Raw genomic sequence first — 17,489 nt, 5'->3', positions numbered from 1 at the left:
ACAACCACTTAATTTACATGCCCTGCAGAGGTGAGAGACAATGATTGAAGAAACAATCTGTGTTTACTGAGCCACACTGTTCCCAGTGGTATTGAAACCCCCCTTTGAAATGAGGCTTCAGCATCATTTTAGGAGGAAAAGTTTGTCATGTAGATTATTAATATTTTTATTACAGCAGTGCTAAAAGGCCACAAGCAGGGGTCCATTGTGCTAGGTACAGAGGGCACTGCAAATTGTTTCCTTGTGGGGGAAGTGTCTATGGAGGAAGGGGGGAGGGAAAGGAGGGCGCACCCATGAGCACGTCACCACTCTATTGAGCAAAGGCTGTTAAGCCCGTGATCCTTGGCCTCTGCCCTACTCTAAAGCCTACTGGAGTCAACTGAAAGACTTTCATTAGCTCCAGCAGGCTTTAGCTCAGGCCTCAAGGCACACTGAAGCCAATAGGAATCTTTCCATCCAGTGCAATGGATATTAGACCAGACCCATAAATAGCAACTTTTCAGTAGCTACTGAAAGCAAAAAACATTTCCAAAATAATCAACAGCAAACTCAGTCAGCCACCAGCTGAAAACAACCAGCAAACAGCTGGGCTGTCAGAGCCCCCTTATCCTTCTGGGCTCCTAGAAAGTAGCCAGCTTACGGGTCAGGAATGACAACTTTCCTGTCTGGGCTGAGAAATCTGACACTCCATCCTCACCCTTGTGGTTAGTATAGGCTCAAGGACGAAATGAAGGTTGAGAACAGTTAATCAGTAACTTTCTAGTTCTTCAGCAAAAAGCCCTGAGTCCCCTACTTATCCAACACACCCTTGAAGTGGACAACATGGCTGGTGTTGTCACTGCAGTCTGCATCTTTGCCTTTTATTCTCATGGTCACTATGCTGAAATAGACTCATGATAAATTATGGTGGGGGGGGAAGGGGTGGTGCTCAGGGCCAGTGCAAGGAAGTTTCACACCCTAGGCGAAACTTCTACCTTGCACTCCCCCCCCTCAGCAGTTATCCCCCTCACTGCAACAGCTAATCCCTCTCCCCATGGCAACTAACCCTGCCTGGGGAGACTTCCCTCTTCCCCCAGCAGCTAACTCTGTCTGGGGAGACTTCCCTTCCCCCCTGCCAGCAGCTAAGCCTGCTTGAGTAGCCTGCTCCAGCTCACCTTGGCTCCACCTCCTCCACTGAGCACATCTGGCTGCTCTAATTCTCCTCTCCACCCAGGCTTGCTGCGCTGATTGGAGGAGACTTAGAGCTGGGCTGTGTGCTCAGCGGAGGAGGCAGAGTGGAGGTAAGCTGGGGCAGGGAGTGGTTCCCCTGTGCGACCACCTCATTATTGCTGGCAACCCTCTCCGCACCCTCCCCAGCTCACCGCCACCTCCTTGCCTGAGGGGGCTTTTAGGCGCCAGCAGCCGCCTAGTTTGCCTCAATGGTTGCACCGGCCCTGGCGGTGCTCCCTTTTATGGACACCCAGCCAGCTTGCTATAAAATCCCTGTTAGTAGCTGTTCTCTACTTGCTGTACCTGTAAAGGTAAAAAGAAGGGAGTGGGCACCTGACCAAAAGAGCCAATGGGAGGGCTAGAACTTTATAAAATTGGGGAAAAAACTTCCCTTTGTTGGTGCTGCTGTTGTTCTCTGGAGAGAGGGGACAAAGCAGGGACAGGGCTGAAATAATGCTGTAAAAACCAGGTATGAAAAATCATCAAATCATACCTAGAACTATTTGGAAACCCTAGATATGTAAGTAGATCAGGAATGTCTAGGAAGATGCGATTAGGGTTATTTCTTGTTGGCTTGTGGACTTCTCTGTGCTAACCTGCTAACCACCAAATACTTTTGTTTTGCTTGTAATCTTTAAGCTGAACCTCAAGAAGCTCGATGCTTAATTTTTGTAATTTTTTTAAGACCTAGCAAAAAGCCTAAATTCCAGATGTATTTTCTTTCTTTTTGTTTTTAATAAAATTTGCCTTTTTTAAGAACAGGAGTGGGTTTTTTTTTGTGTCCTAAGAGGTTTGTGCACATGTTGTTTAATTAGCTGGTAGTAACAGCTGATTTCCTTTGTTTTCTTTCTCAGCTCTTCCCTGGAGGGGGGTGGGGGTGTGTGAAAGGGTTCCTTCCCACAGGAAGTGATTCTTCCTGGGTTCTCAAAATGGAGGGTTTTTGCACACGGGTGGAGGCAGCATCTACCCATCCAAGGTCAGAGAAAAGCTGTAACCTTGGAAGTTTAAGACCAGCCTGGAGTGGCCAGTATTAATTTTTAGAATCCGTGCGGGACCCCACCTTCTGCACTTGATGTGCCAGAGTGGGGAATCAGCCTCCACAACTCTGAAAGCTGTTACCAAAGCACTAGTACAGTTACCACAGGGCTAGTGGCGTTATAGTCTGTGATGCCTTCCTCTTGTCCTCAGCTGCATTGCTAGCACTTACACTTCCCTAAGGATTCATTTGTATCAATGTTTTCAAAATGCATATGGAACAAAGAATAAGCAGAAAATGCAGGAGGCAATGGCCTTGCCTCAGGGAACTGAGTAGTAGGATGTGTTCATGTCACTCTCTTGAGGCAGCTAAACATTCAGCACAGACTTTTAGCACCTTTAACCCTTCCATTATGCTTACATAAGGCCTGTTCAGAAGGAGAGGTGTCACTTTATTTTCCTTTGGTCACTGAGGACAGCACAAGCAGTAGCTGGCTCAAGCTACAGCAGGATAGAGCATGATAAGTATGAGGCAGGCAGGAGAAAACTTGAAACTGAAAAAGCTGCCACAGGAATTTTGAGTCCCTGCTCATGGAGATAGTCTCCCTTTGACTAGACAGCCATCTACCAGCACTGGCAGAGGACATTACTACCACACTGGTGGAGACCTCCCATGACAGACCCTGTCCATGACAAATGCTTGGAATGCTAGCCCAAGAGACTGACATCCTTATCCCCAGAACAGGAACAGTTCAACTAGTGGAATCTTCCCTCACAGTGCCTTATGCCTGTCCTGAGGGATCTGGTGACTAGGGTGGACAGTTGTCCACCAAGTCTTGGACTGAAGCTCCAGTTCCCCCCTATTGGCCACTGAACAGTCATTCAATACATTTCAATCTCTAGTAACTGAGGCTGGTGAAAAGATCCACAGCCAATCTCGAGTAGAGCATTCACACTGCACATTTAGTTTTCAAGAACCCAAAGAACTGTAGCTACCTTTTAAAACTACTCTCACTTCAGATCTTAACTGCCTTTGCCCTGAAGCGATTGTACTGAGAAAGGGGCACACTTTTGAAGCACTATTTGGCTGCTTGAATAGTCAAAAAGTTTTTTTTTTTCTCATTAGTCATGAGGTGCCAGTTGGCTAAGCACTGGCATCAGCTGAAGTAACAGGAGGTGGGAAATGATGCAGTCTCCTAGTGCATGCTGTGCTGCTCAGGAGGACAGGATGTGCAAATAGATAAAACTTCTGCAATTAAATCACATGAAAACAAACCAGAACAGTAGCACTGTTTCTTAACCCAGAGGAGATGTCAGCAATATCCACTGCTCGAAGAAGCTGAGATTCTCAGTATGACTGCACAAAATAACTAGCTGTCAGCATTTACTGGAAGCCAAAACGTGGCTAGCTCAAGCAACTGTCTGCCTGGGAAAATGACAGAGGTATACTTATTAAAGTCCCTGCGAGTGCCCTGCCCACATCTAAAGGCCCCTCCCCCAGCCTAAGGGCAGGAGCTACTGAACTCAGGGCTCAAGCAAGTTAGGGTGGCAACAAATAATAAAACAGGGACAGAAGTGAGGGTCACAGGGTTGGAAGCAGGGAAACAGAGGAGGACACTGAGCAGAGAACCGTGGATAGCACCCAGTGCTCTTCTCAGGTGTCTAGGGAGTCAGCGGCTGCAGCCCAGAAGAACTCTGTCTTGAAGCGTGATCGAAGGGAGGAGCAGAAATAGGCACCACAGTAGCACAGCACCTCCCCGTCTAGCATCCACCTCCTGGCATGGTGGATGGGCACCTAGGCAAGCACTAGGAGACGGCTGATGAGGTCTTGTGACTTCTGGGGCCACAGATGGGGTGTGTGTAAATCAGGAGGTGCGGGGAAAAGTGCAGCCACAACCTAAGGAGAAGGTTCTGGAGAAGCCAGAAAAGGGTCTGGCATACTTGAGGTAAATGTGCACCAGGGTCTCCCTCACAGCACAGAAGGGGTAGACATCATGGAGCGGGGTGAACCGTGCCAGGTACAGAGCAGTGCTCCATGAATGTCCCAGTCAAGCTGTAGGACCAGGGTGGAATACAGACTGGACCAGGGGGCTCCTCACCTCCCACAGGTAGTCTGAGAGAGGTTTAGCTAAGCATGAAAACTTCTCTGCTCAGGCAGGGTTCATCACCTCTATTCTTCATTTAGGTGACATAGCCATTATTGTGAAACACTGAGGGAAGTTTTGCTACTCCAGCCCACCATCACAACCATACTTGCCCCCAACTCTCTTCATATTTTACACCTACAATTTTACTCTTTTCAATTCAAAACATGGGAAAGAATTGCTTAGTCTCATTGTTAAGCCTATTCTGGAGTCAGAAAACCCTAAAGGAGTCAACTTCACCACACTGAACTTAACAGTAATTAAGACTGTCTGAAAGAGCAACAGAATCAATGATGCAGCCCGGAGTGCAAGTCATATTGCTGAGCAGTAGCATCATGGGACTAGGATTTGTTTGCTTGTAAGAGATGCAGGTTTAAGGGCATCCTCTTATGCCCAGCCCATTTTCCTCTTTTTCACTCCTGAAGGCACTACCGACTGATACTGTAATCACTTCTAGGACAATAAGTTGAGATCATGCACCTCCTATCTCCTTTGGAATCAAGGGGTTTCTGCCAGACCAGGGCAGATCTTGGGGATAAGACAGCAGTCACCTCCGACCTCTCTTTTTATGACTTGTGTACCAGGAAGCCAATGAAGGCTCCTGGTTTCTCTTCCTCCTTCAAGAAGAGAGATTGCTTCATTCTCACACACTCTCCCCTTGTTCTCCCCCTACTTAGTCACATCATCTCAGAGACAAGGACTGCCCACTTCTTCATGTCATGAGATTTCCATTTGAAAGCACTTAGCTTGTATTACACAGCTCAAGGCAGGATGGCTCTTTAGAACTCCCCCACCTCCAAAAATGCATCATAGCCTTCGCTCCTCTAGGGAAAGTTTTACAGAAGTTTCCTACCAACACTTTCCTACTACCACTAACACTTGTTGAGCTTCACTAGTGCCACCAATGCTAGAAACTTCCAGTGTAGACAAGGCTCCTGCAACTGCCATCATTTTCCTCCATGGGTGATTTGTCTTAGCTGGAGCAGGATTTAAAGGCATGGAATTTGAAAGAATTAAAGTGGAAACAGACCTAGACTACCGTTCCTCCACTGCCAACAACAGTGCTGGGTGAAGTAGTATTTACAAGTTTTTCCACCATTGTTGTATTTCCCTAGTATAGATAAGGCTTTTTTAAAGCAAAGATCTGTGTTTCCAAAGACACCCTCTGCTTTGCTAAAGTTTAAAAGGACATTATCCCCCCACTTCTGTCTTCCCTCCACTTCACTAGCAGAATGGATTTAAATGCTTCTTTCATTTGGCTGCCCAATGCTCTGTAGAAGGACGACCCTATACATCTCTCCCACCACGTGACAGTCTATAACTCAGAACTCAATGATCTAGTTCACAACTGTGTAAGCTGGCAACTGGGTTAGATAAGCAGGAAAGTTCCCCTTTCATAGGGTCTCTAGCTTATTAATGAAACATTCAGCCAGCATTCAAACAGAAGGTCATTAAAGCTTTGTATCTCTGAGTCACATGTCAAGATAACTTAGGGAGAGCAAAGTGATGCTGAGCAATGAAGCCAGCCTCAGTAACATGACTGAGCCACCCTTCCCTCCCCTCGGGCTCTGCCATTCTCCTACAGTATTTCAAATCTGAGCCGATATAGCGTGAGATTCTGAAACAGATCTGAATATCTAGCTTGACAGTTCCCAGCTTTTAATTACCTCTGTGAAGTACAGGGGACTGGGAGAGGGGCTGTGCAGAGATAGAATCGGCAGGTTTTGTTCAGTATTTTCCTCCTCTGAAGCATAGAACAAACTGTCTGCCAGCCACGCCCCAGGGGCAGCACAGACAGTGGCAGGGAAAGCTTCCAATAAGACTTAGTAACCTCTGCAGCCCAAAGGAGTTTGGCTACGTATAGAGAACAAATTTTTCTAGAATCAGCTACTGTATAAGCAACAAGCTGTTGGACACAGGTTTGTATGTTGCTGAATGATTTTTGCTCCAACATCCACATTGGAACCTGGCCCAGTGGTACAGAACTTTCAAAAGCTCGGGTACATTCACAGCAGCACAGTTCCACTCTTTCACAGCAGCCAGTGATGGTGTCTTCACTTCCAGCTTGTTGGGTACTTACTCATCTGCTGTAACCTCAGTGATCTAGATCCAGCCAGTGGGCAGGTGACAAGTTGAAGAGCTGAGGGGTGTTACTGTCCTGCATTGAGTATTGTATTGTTGAGTAGGGCTCATGCTGAGTAGAAAAAAAAAATCAAGATCCTTAGGGGACATATGAAGCAGCAGGGTGGATAAAAATCAATGATTTAAAAAAAAAATCAGATTTTTTATAAAATGCTCTTTGAGGAAAAACCCTAACCTAGTTTTAGTTAAGATACATTATAGCTCAAAGATCTCTCATCATGGAATAGGGATTATAAATTCTAATGTATAAGAATATATTCATGTAATGTTTAAGAAAAGTTTTGTAAATGAGTTCCAATAGTTCATGGATTATTGGGTTCCCAGGGCTTCTGTACAGATTATTTAGGTTAATCTTTCTATCTACTCCATGGGACTTAGTCTAGAAGATACCATCAGAGATGCTTAATTTTGCAGTTCTCAAACTGTGGATTTGTGTCTCCAGAGATAACATGCTTATTAACAGCAATAATGTTTTTAAATAAATAAAATAGAGATGTGAGAAATACCTCCTTAACTCTATTGTCCCTCTGCAAATTTGTGTACAGAGTCTCTCTCTAAAAAAGTGCAGTTTCAAAAAGTTGAATGAATAGAGGTTGGTTGGGGGTGGAATAGGTCTGGACAAGGAGAAGTCTGGAGACAAATGTGAGAAGCGAGGAACATATGCTGGTTTTGTTAAAATATTATGTGTTTGCTGTTGAAGAAAAAAATCCAGAATATTTATTTTAGTTAAACAAAACAATTTAAATGTCTCGCTGGTGATGTTCTCTTCCAAATACAGCACAACAAGAAAATCCTCCAACTATTAATGATTAACCTGATGAATTAGAGATATTAATGAGGTCATTGGGAGCTGAACTATCTGCTTCAATTACCTTTGGTAAATGAAATAACCAAACAATCATTCATTTTCTGATATAGCTGTAAAACGAATCTGAAAAGTTTTCAAAATAAATCTGTTTAAAAATGTATAGTGCGTACCTTCTAAAAATGAAACCTACTTGTATATCTGAGTTGTGAAGAATATGTATTAAGGTTATAACTGCATGAATGCACTTTTATGTAGAAAACTATGATTAAATCCAGTCTTCCTGACTAGTGATTTAAATCAAATCCACCCTTTGAAGAAGTCCACAGGTTCAGTCCACCCCACTTCTTCCAGTGCATCAGACAGGAGTAACTGGTAAGACTAACTGCATGGACTGCCACACACTCAGGATGTCTCACTTTGGTACCTGACTGGAACGTAACTCTGAAGATGCTCCTTCAGCTGTTACAGATTGGAAAGAAGTCAAGAGGAAAGGCTCCCAGTTGATATATACAGATTAGTAGAACTGCTTTTGAGTTGAGTGGAAGAGCAGCATCTGAAATTTGATTTAGTTTATTATTTTTTTTTTTAAAAAAACACAAAAACACTGAGTGATAAAAATCCATTCAGGCATATCAAACACTCCAAATAAAAGTCACTTCCAGCCTAAGACAAAGCATGAAGATTTCAGATCAAAGTTAGAGGGCACTATAAAAGCCATACATTTTAACTACTAAGGAGCAAGTGAAGAGCTCAGGCCCTGAAGACAGCAAGTCCTACTCATCTGAGATATAATCTTCCATGCAGCTCTTTTATTTGGGCATTTCACTTACCCCAAGAAGATAAGCTATGTGCCAACAAAAACCCACCCCAGACAGGAAAGAAAGTGGCCCTGATTATTTTAACATGAACTTTTATTAAAGCTTTTATTCTTTGCAAATATTAAAAAAACAGATCTTAAAGATTTTTCTTCTTTACACAAAAACCAGGACAACATTGAAATGGCAGGTGGACAGAAGAGGGACATTCTCCTTCCTCAGTACTTTTTCAGGTTGTAAGGCAGGCCCAGTGTAGATTTGGTACCGGGAAGGGGTGGTGAGTGCCAGACAGCAGAGCTGGTGCGTTTGAAATACCGTGGCTTGTTCTTGTAGAAAATGTCCTCAAGTTTAGGGCTTATGATCAGCCCAAAGAGCGTCTCAATATTTGGAGGGTTGTAATATTGGTATGTAACAGCTTGATTAAGCCGAGCCCCTGGGAAAATAACCACCATGTTACACAAGCAATCTAAGTAGCATCTCATGGCTCCTGTTAAACCTCAGTCCCTTGGTACCATGATTACTGCGAATCAGTGCATGAAAGCCAAGATCTAAAAGCAACCCTCCAGGCTCTCTCGCCCTGCAGAAGGGCCCCACAGAGCCAGTCCTGGAAGAGATCTGGGGAGGACATAGCAGATACTGAATTCTCAGTACTGGATCAAGGTAGGGTTTTGCCTGGCTTCATATAGAATCTTACATTCCCCCTCATGCAAAGAATATAATTGGTTTCCAAGGCATCTTTCACATTCCAGGTATCCCAAATACTGTAGAAAACCCATTACTGAAAGAAAGGCACTGATGAAGTCCCTAGCCTTCTGTTTTCAGACACTGCAAAAGTGCTTCAGTTCTAGGGATGGGCACAAGGGATTCCGAATTAACATTCAAACAAGAGTGCCTGCAGGAATGCAGCTCCTGCTCAGATTACCATTCAAAGCTAATACCATATGGCATTGCAGTAAGCTGAAGTCTCATGGACTTCTAGCCTAAACTGTGGCTTCCTCCACTTCTAAGACTCCCTGAGAAATCTAGGGTCTTCCAAATTCTCATAGATGAAGTTTCAGTGAGTATAACAACAAGGTTTGCACTTACCAGAGGCCCAGACAGGGATGGGCTTGCGAGGCTGGCTTTCATCATCTGTGGAGTCATCACTGTTCAGATCCAGCCCATAGTTATTTGGATTTACCTTGGGGAATCTGGGTTCTTTTGAGCCTAAAGGGGGCCCTTGATAGGAGTCAGTGACAGGAGATTTCTGTAACCATATAGAAAAGTTAGATATATAGCCTTAAAAAAACCCCAAACAACCCAATTACCTTATAATGATACTTCTACGTAGTGTTGCTGATGAGACAGCTTGAGTTTCTGGGAAGAACCCACTGTTGATTTTGATTAGTCTATTAGTTATTTCTGATAGAAATATTCCAGGTTCTAGGAGAAGGAGATTTACATTGTGTACTCCAAGAATCACTGGTGCCAAAAGCAAGTGGTAGGACAGCAAGTGTCAGCACCAACAAGTTTATCAATATATACAGCATTGCTGCTATCCATACAACACTAGGTTTGAATCACACATTACTCTTCTGCCATGAGTCTCCATGGGCAGGAGAATGAAACAGATACTCTGCCCTGGAGGGAACAAAGATGAGCCCCGGAAGACAGGAAGTGGCAATGGTGTGACTCTGGCAGTCAATGTCATGTTTACACCTGATCTTCAATCCCACTCCAAAACACCAGATCCAGAGATCACGCCTGTCCATTTATGGGAAGGCAACAATAGTCACATGATAAGTCAGAAGAAATATACTGATTAAATAATTTGGGCTGAGATTTTTCAATTGAGCCTAAGCGGCTTCCTTAGATTCTTGTCAAAGCTCATTTACAAAAAATAAATAAATAAAAACTGAACTGAGGGTATGGCTACACTTGCACTTCAAAGCACTGCCGCGGCAGCGCTTTGAAGTTTCGAGTGTGGTCGCAGCCCCAGTGCTGGGAGAGAGCTCTCCCAGCGCTGCACATACTCCACATCCTCTACAAGTGTAGCATGCAGCGCTCCGAGCACTGCAGCACTGTTTACACTGAGGCTTTACAGCGCTGTATCTTGCAGCGCTCAAGGGGATGTTTTTTTCATACCCCTGAGCGCGAAAGTTGCAGTGCTGTAAAGCACCAGTGCAGCCATGGCCCTAGACTGGCATCCACATGCTCCAAAAGCAATACTGCAGGGCATTGTCCTATAATAACCGCACACAGCAGAGCATTTCTGAGATGTAAATACCATTGCTATAGGGCAATGACCTACAGAAAATGCAGCTTCCCTGTAACTGCAGAGGGCAGTCTCTGTAGCCACCCAGAAAAGGCTTACAAGCTTAGCTCTAGTCTTAAACTGCATGTTACAGCACAGAAAGTCACTCCATACGCCAGTGCAGATCCTTGTATGGTAAAAAAAAAAAAGAGCACATTCTCTCCCCACCACGCATGCACACCCACCCACCCTGTAGGAGCTGAGCAAGCTGTGGCTGAGCAGGCTGCTTTGGCTGTGCTTCCAATTCATGCCAATGAGAGGGTTTGTGAAGGGAGGAATTAAGACTTGAACATGGATCTCTCAGGCCATGTCTACATCTAAAATTTTGCAGCGCTGGTTGTTACAGCTGTATTAGTACAGCTGTATAGGGCCAGCGCTGCAGAGTGGCCACACTTACAGCAACCAGTGCTGCAAGTGGTGTTAGATATGGCCACACTGCAGCGCTGTTGGGCGGCTTCAAGGGGGGTTCGGGGAACGCGAGAGCAAACCGGGAAAGGAGACCAGCTTCGCCGCGGTTTGCTCTCGCGTTCCCCGAACCACCCTGCAAACCGCAGGGAAGGAGACCTGCTTGCTCGGGGTTCGGGGAACGCGAGAGCAAGCTGGGGAAGGAGACCAGCTTGATTACCAGAGGCTTCCTCAGGTATGCTGGGATACCTGCTTATTCCACAGAGGTCAAGAAAAGCGCTGGTAAGTGTCTATACTTGATTACCAGCGCTGGATCACCAGCGCTGGATCCTCTACACCCGAGACAAAACGGGAGTACGGCCAGCGCTGCAAACAGGGAGTTGCAGCGCTGGTGGTGCCCTACAGATGTGTACACCTCCTAAGTTGCAGCGCTGTAACTCCCTCACCAGCGCTGCAACTTTCTGATGTAGACAAGCCCTCACATAGTAAGCTACCAGGCTGTGCTGAAGTGTAACATTTTCAGCTACAGGACCGCTGTATACAACACGGTTTACTCAGTTTATCTGAGTCACATTTGATGTCAGATATTTGCTATTCTATAATTAACCTGAAAAAAAATATCAAGCTAAGTGCAGAGACTCATCTAAAGCCATGTGTTGCTGATAAATATTTTTTTTTTAAAAAAAATGAGCTGTATACAATCAAAAGATCAACATCAACAATATCATTCTTGGAAAAGCAGCAAGTTGCCCTGTTTTTTCACCCTATTGGTATTCAGCAGCGCCATCTTTCATACAACAGGAATAATATGGCTGGAAAGTACAACTAAAAGTAGCAACAACAATTACTCTGATTGTAAACTCACTGATGCTTGTCTATGCAGTACACTATACAGGACTGAGCACCACTCGCTGTTTGATAGTTCTTAGGGTAGGAGGTGAGAAGATGGAAGGAACAGGTCCTGTTCCTTCCATCTCACTCCCTCCTTACAGCAGCAGAGGCAAGGAAGCTACTTATCGCAGCCTGCTTAGCGCTTCTGTTCTACAGCATCAAAATCTCCTGAAAAAGCACACACACCTAAGGGGCTTCATACAACCACAAAGTGCTTCAGGAGTCGGACCTTTTTCAAACCAAGGGAAGGAGTCGCTGACTCAGGGTATGTCTACATATACAATTTTGCAGCGCTGGTTGTTACAGCTGTATAGGGCCAGCGCTGCAGAGCGGTCACACTTACAGCAACCAGCGCTGCAAGTGGTGTTAGATGTGGCCACACTGCAGCGCTGTTGGGCAGCTTCAAGGGGGGTTAGGGGAACGCGAGAGCAAACTGCAGGGAAGCAGGTCTCCTTCCCCGCGGTTTGCTCCAGTGTTCCCCGAACACCCCACCCCCCCAAGCAGGTCTCCTTCCCCGCGGTTTGTTCTCGCGTTCCCCGACCCCCCGTGCAAGCAGATCTCCTTCCCCGCGGTGTGCTGTCGCGTTCCCCGAACCCCCCTGCAAACCGCGGGGAAGGAGATCTGCTTGCACGGAGGTTAGGGGAACGCGAGAGCAAACCGCGGGGAAGGAGACCTGCTTCCCCGCGGTTTGCTCTCGCGTTCCCCGAACCCCCCTGCAAACCGTGGGGAAGGAGATCTGCTTGCACGGGGGTTAGGGGATCGCGAGAGCAAACTGCGGGGAAGGAGACCTGCTTGATTACCAGAGAGGCTTCCTCTGGTATGCTGAGATACCTGTTTATTCCACGGAGGTCAAGAAAAACGCTGGTGAGTGGATCACCAGCGCTGGATCCTCTACACCCGAGTTTCAACGGGTGTACGGCCAGCGCTGCAAACAGGGAGTTGCAGCGCTGGTGATGCCCTGCAGATGTGTACACCTCCTAAGTTGCAGCGCTATAACTCCCTCACCAGCGCTGCAACTTTGTGGTGTAGACAAGGCCTCGGTTACACATCTTCCCCACACAAAGAGAAGGTAAGTGTCTTGCATTAGTTGTCAGATACTACGCATATGGGACAAAAGTCAACATTTGAAGAGCCACCCACTTATTGACCTTTGAATCCCTTCTTAAAGTCTCACTCTGCTGTAATGCCTACAAATTGTTTCCATTTGGCACGGGAGAGGCAAATGCCAAGAAGAGACTTGCGTTTTTCTGATAATCTCTGTTCACTGTGTAACTTCATTCCCCTCACCCTCTCCATTTGTCCACCTGTCATGTCCAATCTGACCCCTGAACTGTAATCTCTCTGGAGCACGGAGTGATTGTGACATTGCAGTCTATATGATTTTATAAAAATATGCTAATAAATGAATATAATGTAACTGGAATAGGCTTCATACAAAAGGTCTCTTGTAAGGTATCATTACAAAGCTTATAATCTACTGAGTGTGATCATCCTATTTGTATAAAGGTAACAGTCTTGTATCTGAAACTAGAAATATGAAATAACTCTGAGGGCCTAGTGTAATTATGCAAAGTGTGGGCCATTAATGGTGGTCTGGAATTTTGATGACTCATTAACCAGAGCAATTGACTGAATGGCTGTTTGTGGGCAGGCCTTCTTGTGAGTCAGGCTGGGGCCATGTCTACATCTAAAATTTTGCAGCGCTGGTTGTTACAGCTGTATTAGTACAGCTGTATAGGGCCAGCGCTGCAGAGTGGCCACACTTACAGCAACCAGCGCTGCAAGTGGTGTTAGATGTGGCCACACTGCAGCGCTGTTGGGCGGCTTCAAGGAGGGGTTCAGGGAACGTGAGAGCAAACCGGGAAAGGAGACCAGCTTCGCCGCGGTTTGCTCTCGCGTTCCCCGAACCCCTCTGCAAACCGCAGGGAAGGAGACCAGCTTGTTCGGGGTTCCGGGAACGAGAGAGCAAACCGGGAAAGGAGACCAGCTTCACCGCGGTTTGCTCTCGCGTTCCCGGAGCCACCCAGCAAACCACAGGGAAGGAGACCTGCTTGCTCGGGGTTCGGGAACGCGAGAGCAAACCGGGAAAGGAGACCAGCTTCGCCGCGGTTTGCTCTCGCGTTCCCGAACCCCCTGCAAACCGCAGGGAAGGAGACCTGCTTGCTCGGGGAACGGGAGAGCAAACCGCGGCGAAGCTGGTCTCCTTTCCCGGTTTGCTCTCGCGTTCCCGAACCCCTCTGCAAACCGCAGGGAAGGAGACCTGCTTGCTCGGGGTTCGGGAACGCGAGAGCAAACCGGGAAAGGAGACCAGCTTCGCCGCGGTTTGCTCTCGCGTTCCCGAACCCCCTGCAAACCGCAGGGAAGGAGACCTGCTTGCTCGGGGAACGGGAGAGCAAACCGCGGCGAAGCTGGTCTCCTTTCCCGGTTTGCTCTCGCGTTCCCGAACCCCTCTGCAAACCGCAGGGAAGGAGACCTGCTTGCTCGGGGTTCGGGGAACGCGAGAGCAAACCGGGAAAGGAGACCAGCTTCGCCGCGGTTTGCTCTCGCGTTCCCGAACCCCCTGCAAACCGCAGGGAAGGAGACCTGCTTGCTCGGGGAACGGGAGAGCAAACCGCGGCGAAGCTGGTCTCCTTTCCCGGTTTGCTCTCGCGTTCCCGAACCCCTCTGCAAACCACAGGGAAGGAGACCTGCTTGCTCGGGGTTCGGGGAACGCGAGAGCAAACCGGGAAAGGAGACCAGCTTCGCCGCGGTTTGCTCTCGCGTTCCCGAACCCCCTGCAAACCGCAGGGAAGGAGACCTGCTTGCTCGGGGAACGGGAGAGCAAACCGCAGCGAAGCTGGTCTCCTTTCCTGGTTTGCTCTCGCGTTCCCGAACCCCCCTGCAAACCGCAGGGAAGGAGACCTGCTTGCTCGGGGTTCCGGGAACGCGAGAGCAAGCTGGGGAAGGAGACCAGCTTGATTACCAGAGGCTTCCTCCTTCCACGGAGGTCAAGAAAAGCGCTGGTAAGTGTTTACATTGGATTACCAGCGCTGGATCACCAGCGCTGGATCCTCTACACCCGAGACAAAACGGGAGTACGGCCAGCGCTGCAAACAGGGAGTTGCAGCGCTGGTGATGCCCTGCAGATGTGTACACCTTCAAAGTTGCAGTGCTGTAACTCCCTCACCAGCGCTGCAACTTTCTGATGTAGACAAGCCCTGGGAGGAATGAAGGTTTGGGGTTTTACAGTGACATGTGATCAGGTCACATGAACTGGAATCCATCTTTAATCTGGTGTTTTTCCATCTAGGAGGAGGGGGTGGGAACCCAGAGGGACAAAGGATTCCCGCCTTATGCATAAGATTTTATATATAAGTGGGTGGAACAAAGAAGAGAGGAGCCATCATGAAGAATCCCCTAGCTACCACCTAAACTGGAACAAGAGCTATACTAGGGGAAAGAATTGTGCTCAGGCCTGGAAGGTGTCCAGTCTGAGAAAAAACTTACTGAAGCATCTCTAAGGGTGAGATTATCTGTATTCAGTTTGATTAGACATAAAATTTGTGTTTTATTTTATTTTGCTTGGTGACGTACTTTGTTCTGTCTGTTACTACTTGGAACCACTTAAATACTACTTTCTCTATTTAATAAAATCACTTTTTACTTATTAATTAACTCAGAGTATGTATTAATACCTGGGGGAGCAAACAACTGTGCATCTCTCTCTATCAGTGTTATAGAGGGTGAACAATTTGTGAGTTTATCCTGCATAAGACTGATACAGGGTAAAACGATTTATTTGGATTTAGACCCATTGGGAGTTGGGCATCTGAGTGTTAAAGACAAGCACACTTCTGTTAGCTGTTTTCAGGTAAACCTGCAGCTTTGGGGCAAGTAATTCAGACCCTGGGTCTTTGTTGGAGCAGATGGGAGTGTCTGGCTCTGCAAGACAGGATGCTGGAGTCCTGAGCTGGCAGGGAAGACAGGATCAGAGGTAGCTTCAGCACATCAGATGGCAGCTCCCAAAGGGGGTTCTGTGATCTAACCCGTCACAGTGTTACTTGTTTGTATAGAGCCTAGTACTGTGGGACTATGACAGGAATTCCTAGCCATAATACAAGCCATAAGACAACATGAAGTTTTTAACATTCAACTCCTGACTACAGGTAAGTGCAACACCTAGTCATTTTTAGAAATAAGCGTAAGAACCCATGAGACGGTCACTTAGGCCAATTTCACTGCTGAGAGCAGAAAATAAGGGCTTTGTTCCAGCATGGCTGAGCAGAGACAGCATGTCAAAATGAGACCGACCACCTGCTGCAAGGACATTTCCCATGTGAACCCAATAAAGAGTCCCTCGTTTTTCCAGTGAGCTATAAAATACAGTCACAGAATACAAGACAAGTCAAGTTTCAGATGGTATCAGGCGTCAGACAACCAGAAGTTACGGAAGAGGCAGTAGCTGGCTGCTTGAAAAAGCAAAGCTGATCCCATTATGCCTTAAGTCTAGCTTTTCAGTTTGATTCACCAAACACATCTAAGGGCTTGTCTACATCAGAAAGTTGCAGCGCTGGTGAGGGAGTTACAGCGCTGCAACTTAGGAGGTGTACACATCTGCAGGGCACCACCAGCGCTGCAACTCCCTGTGTGCAGCGCTGGCCGTACTCCCGTTTTGTCTCGGGTGTAGAGGATCCAGCGCTGGTGATCCAGCGCTGGTAATCAAGTATAGACACTTACCAGCGCTTTTCTTGACCTCCGTGGAATAAGCAGGTATCCCAGCATACCTGAGGAAGCCTCTGGTAATCAAGCTGGTCTCCTTCCCCAGCTTGCTCTCGCATTCCCCGAACCCCGAGCAAGCAGGTCTCCTTCCCTGAGGTTTGCTGGGTGGTTCGGGGAACACGAGAGCAAACCGCGGCGAAGCTGGTCTCCTTCCCCGGTTTGCTCTCTCGTTCCCCGAACCCCCGAGCAAGCAGGTCTCCTTCCCTGCGGTTTGCAGGGTGGTTCGGGGAACGCGAGAGCAAACCGGGAAAGGAGACCAGCTTCGCCGCGGTTTGCTCTCGCGTTCCCCGAGCAAGCAGGTCTCCTTCCCTGCGGTTTGCAGGGTGGTTCGGGGAACGCGAGAGCAAACCGCGGCGAAGCTGGTCTCCTTTCCCGGTTTGCTCTCGCGTTCCCCGAACCCCCCCTTGAAGCCGCCCAACAGCGCTGCAGTGTGGCCACATCTAACACCACTTGCAGCGCTGGTTGCTGTAAGTGTGGCCACTCTGCAGCGCTGGCCCTATACAGCTGTACTAATACAGCTGTAACAACCAGCGCTGCAAAATTTTAGATGTAGACATGGCCTAAGCTAGAAACACAGTGGTGTTTCAACTCCAATGAGTGGTAGTTAGAGTTTAAAGCAGCTGCAGACACATGGAAGTTTCTCAGCTACCTGGGGTGACTAGTGAGAGGCTACAATGCAGCACCAACTCCCAGGATTCCTCAGGATCCAGTGCCATCGTGTGGCCATTTCCTATCACTTGTTTTAAATTCCAAACAAAGGAATTCTCTCCACTGTTTCTTTGTTGAGCCAAGTTTCTTATGGCTGCTCAGATAAGAGAGATCCCCACCCTCTTTGAAGGAGAATGACCCAAACAAAGAGGAAAGGCCTCCATGGACCCAGGAAATTAGAGCCCAGTAGATACTGGAACCCCTGTCTTTGCTCAGGCTCTTGGCTCACTCACCTCCACTGTTATATTCAGCCATTTACTAGGAACAATAGCAACAGATTCAAGTGGCTTGGTTTTATTTTCCCGCCGTTCCTGCTCTTCTGGACTCTGTTCCTCCTGTTA

General features: G+C 47.2%; 1 protein-coding gene across 1 annotated transcript in view; it reads right to left on the bottom strand.

Moving 5' to 3' along the window:
* Window positions 1-7,906: 7,906 nt before the first annotated feature.
* The window catches only part of LOC115650610 (inner centromere protein-like), an 11,401-nt gene continuing 1,818 nt past the window's right edge, over window positions 7,907-17,489 (bottom strand). Inside the window, exons 5-7 of the mRNA XM_030560805.1 lie at window positions 17,382-17,483; window positions 9,180-9,339; window positions 7,907-8,526 (exon numbers count right to left, since the gene is read on the bottom strand). Coding sequence (XP_030416665.1) covers window positions 8,312-8,526; window positions 9,180-9,339; window positions 17,382-17,483 — 477 coding nt within the window. The 3' untranslated portion in view covers window positions 7,907-8,311. The remainder of the gene's footprint in view (window positions 8,527-9,179; window positions 9,340-17,381; window positions 17,484-17,489) is intronic.

The sequence above is a fragment of the Gopherus evgoodei genome, chromosome 4, assembly GCF_007399415.2.
Source record: "Gopherus evgoodei ecotype Sinaloan lineage chromosome 4, rGopEvg1_v1.p, whole genome shotgun sequence".
In the NCBI taxonomy this organism is placed as follows: domain Eukaryota; kingdom Metazoa; phylum Chordata; order Testudines; family Testudinidae; genus Gopherus; species Gopherus evgoodei.
Note: the sequence above shows the minus strand (reverse complement) of the source record. Positions and strands in the feature narration are given on the sequence as shown.